This window comes from Bidens hawaiensis, unplaced genomic scaffold (assembly GCF_021521415.1).
Source record: "Bidens hawaiensis isolate Kalapana, Puna unplaced genomic scaffold, B.hawaiensis_p1.1 tig00058236_1, whole genome shotgun sequence".
NCBI lineage: Eukaryota > Viridiplantae > Streptophyta > Magnoliopsida > Asterales > Asteraceae > Bidens > Bidens hawaiensis.
This window is the reverse complement of record NW_027500525.1, coordinates 81,170-84,627: the sequence shown is the minus strand read 5'-3', so window position 1 is coordinate 84,627 and position 3,458 is coordinate 81,170. Positions and strand designations below refer to the sequence as shown.

Here is a 3,458-nt window from a genome sequence, read left to right as displayed (position 1 = left end):
TTCTAGAATAAAAGAATGCGAACACTAACTCTGCCAAATAAAAGGAAATTGACCTCGAATCCCCAATGTACACCCACTGCCACATACATATCTATATAGGATTACTTTTGATTATTTGTGACCTACCTCAAATGCCCATTAGTCCAAAATGTAAAATATCGTCCATATTTCCCCTATTAATTTGTTTTAAAAAAAGGGTATTTGTAGCCAAATTCTACATATAATTCTATGCGTTAAATAACATGTTTCAATGTCGTGTCACTTTTCAATCTGAATTCGTACACAGTTGTTCACCGCAATACTAGAATGTTCGTCACTTAGTTTTGGGTGGAACATTATTGTGTGTGTGTCTTGATACCACTAGAATACAAGCCCTTGGTGATTGAAACATATGTATAGTCGAAGTCAAATTTACGCAAGTTCGACCAAGTCATACCATTAAATTTTAGCCCGGTTCTGTGAATCAAATGAAAACATAAAATTCTGTTATAATACATATATACCACTTATTTTTAGGCAAAAAATATATATATAATGTAGAAGCCTTAGTAACTTACAGATCATGATTACAAATCAAGTTACTTATATATTGCGTTGGTTCATATCACAAATTTAGTGATAAAAAGCCATAGATAGAGCTTGCAATGAAACTCTCATGAGTATGCACACCTTTGGCCGATTAGCAATAAGTGACTCGTTCATCCTTGTTTGTTTCAACCGCTCAAGCTCTCCTTTTCATGACCCATGTGGGTCGTTTGCCAATTGTGATTGATGTTTGATAATGTGGTAGTAGACCTCTTAATATGGCTAAAACCGCAAAACCTTGGAAGATGTAGTAAAATATTAATAGCCTTTTTGATGCTTTTCCGGACCCCATAAGTTCCGATAATATTGCAACCTGAAAAACAACAAAAGAATGAATATGAGTAGACTGAGTTACCATATGCTCCTTTGGTGATTCAAAATGCATTAGGAGCGTGCATAAAACCAAAAACAGATCTGAAACCAATAATAAAAAGAATGAAATTGATAAAAATGAACCAAAACAAAAACTGACTGCTTGGTTTTATGTTTTTGTCAAAACTTAATTTTCCGTTAGCTTTGGTTTTGCATGAAATTACACCAATTTTAACTGAACCTAGCCAAACTTATAGAATTTCAATTTTTAATCTTTAATTTTACGTAATATATAAATTTATGGTGTAACTAAAAAATTTTGGTCCAAATGTATAACATCCAATTAATTAATAACTGACATATATGTAAGCATGAGTGAATGACCTCTTAAATTTTAAAAGGTACAATCATTATTGCATTAATTACAATAAAAAATGCAAACAATTTTGAAAATTTAGGGATGATATAATCTTTGCAAACATGATGATGTATGGTTAAATTGTTAAAACAATTTAGTTTGAAAATTACTTACAATAAGGGTCCTTATACTTAAGTGTAAGTTTTGTTAACTTATTAGATAGTTACACATGTACCTCATTATTCTAAACTAACTACCCTTACGAAGTTTTCACAATCATAACTTTTTTACATATTAATATATTAGAAAAAGGAATTACACCATACAAACAACTATTTTATTCTCTTTAATTTGAGTATGGTATTGCCATGTTCTTTTAATTTCAAAAAGTACCATGTTACGTAATTACGAGTTAAGACCGCAAAGGGTCGGGTTGGGTGGGTGTGGGTCGTGTGTTAGGCCGAGTTACATGTTCACCGACAATGGTTACACGTCCGACGCCGCATTACACGCACACTTTAGTCGGGGCTACATGCATACTATTATGAGGTCACCGCTTGCACGTTCGATGTCTTGTTTGTGTGTGTACCCCGTCGCATCGTGCGGGCACGCAGCTAGTTAACTAACAAAAAAATTTAAGCCCAAATGGCAACACTAAAAGACCAAAACCGAACTCAACCCGAAAGCCAAATAAAACCAAAACAAAATGGTTTAAAAAACTTAAAATTTGAAATTACGGTTTTTAGCCCAAAACCGAACTAAACTAACCCATGCACACCCTCTAAAATATATAACAAATTCTACCACCACATTAAAATAGGTGGATTTGGGTTATATATATATATATATGTTCTTTTAAACTGTGTAAACTTTTAGAAATAAAATAAAATGATATGAAAGTCACTCAAGGTGACCTCCTAGAATATTACTTCAACCATGAAAGGACGAAAACATAAAATAGAAAATGGTAATACCAGAGCAGTTAAAAAGTAGACACCATACATCAAACTGGTGGTGGCCAACCAAGATTTCCCAGCAACAATCCCATATAATGAAGCTATCGAGATGGGCCATGCGAACAGAAGCTCGAGCCAAGCAATACCGATGTAGAAATGGGGTTTCTCGGTTAACAAGTAGTTTCCCAACACGTTGGCGAACCAGTTTTTGAAGCGTACGAGGATGTCCGGGAAGAGATTGGACGGAAGACAGACTTGAGCGTCAAGAAGTGGGATTGCAAATGAGATTATGAGGAAGTAGATGAACAGGATTGTGTCGTTAGCTTCATGACTTTTTATTATTGGTGGGTTATCTTGATTGAAGTTATAACGAATCATGGTGGAGTTGACTGTTAGATGTTGATATTACATTGACTTTTTGCATGGTTGTTTAGCTGTCTAAAATTAAAGGTCACGTTGTTGATATTACTAAACTTATCCCGTTGAAAAAGCCACCCCGTGAATAGGATATTCGTGTTTATTACCTTAGTTTATTAAATTACCTAATAAAATTCTCATAAACATTTCCTAACAATCTGTTTTTTATATATATAGTTTGTGTTTTTAAAACATATAACAAATCTGTTATATATATATATATATATATATTTATGTCATAATGACATTTTTTTTTCTTTGCTTTCTAAATAAAAACATTATTTTTATAAAAAAAATAGCCAAAATGTGTGAAAACATGATAGTATAACAACTAGTAGATGATCCCGTACGTTGCAGCGTGAATGTTGATAAAACATAAAGTTAATGAAGTTTGTCCACATGCTACAGTGGCAGGATTTTAATAATTTATATAGAAACGTATGTAGAAATAAGATTGTCTTTGTAAAAACTAAGTTGGAATGGAGAGAACAAAAATTATATTATATCTCATATACGTGTTTTGGTCGTGCTTTGCATGAGCTCGGTATTGAATTAAATTTATACCAAAGCATACGTAGAAACATCATCGTTTGTATTTAAATTTAGAGTAATATTAAATTTTGAACAAAAAAGTTTGAAAGTATTTAACATAAGATTGTCTTTGTAAAAACTAAGTTGGAATGGAGAGAAAAACAAAAATTACATTATATCTCATATACGTGTTTTGGTCGTGCATTGCATGAGCTCGGTATTGAATTAAATTTATACCAAAGCATACGTAGAAATATCATCGTTTGTATTTAAATTTAGAGTAATATTAAATTTCGAAC

General features: G+C 32.3%; 1 protein-coding gene across 1 annotated transcript; it reads right to left on the bottom strand.

The window, feature by feature from the left end:
* Positions 1-721: 721 nt before the first annotated feature.
* Positions 722-2,589, bottom strand: LOC143602270 (uncharacterized). The gene is made up of 2 exons (XM_077079443.1): positions 2,230-2,589; positions 722-898 (listed from the first exon to the last, which is right to left on the bottom strand). The coding sequence occupies exons 1-2, from the start codon at positions 2,587-2,589 to the stop codon at positions 722-724; spliced, it is 537 nt and encodes a 178-aa protein (XP_076935558.1).
* Positions 2,590-3,458: the final 869 nt, after the last annotated feature.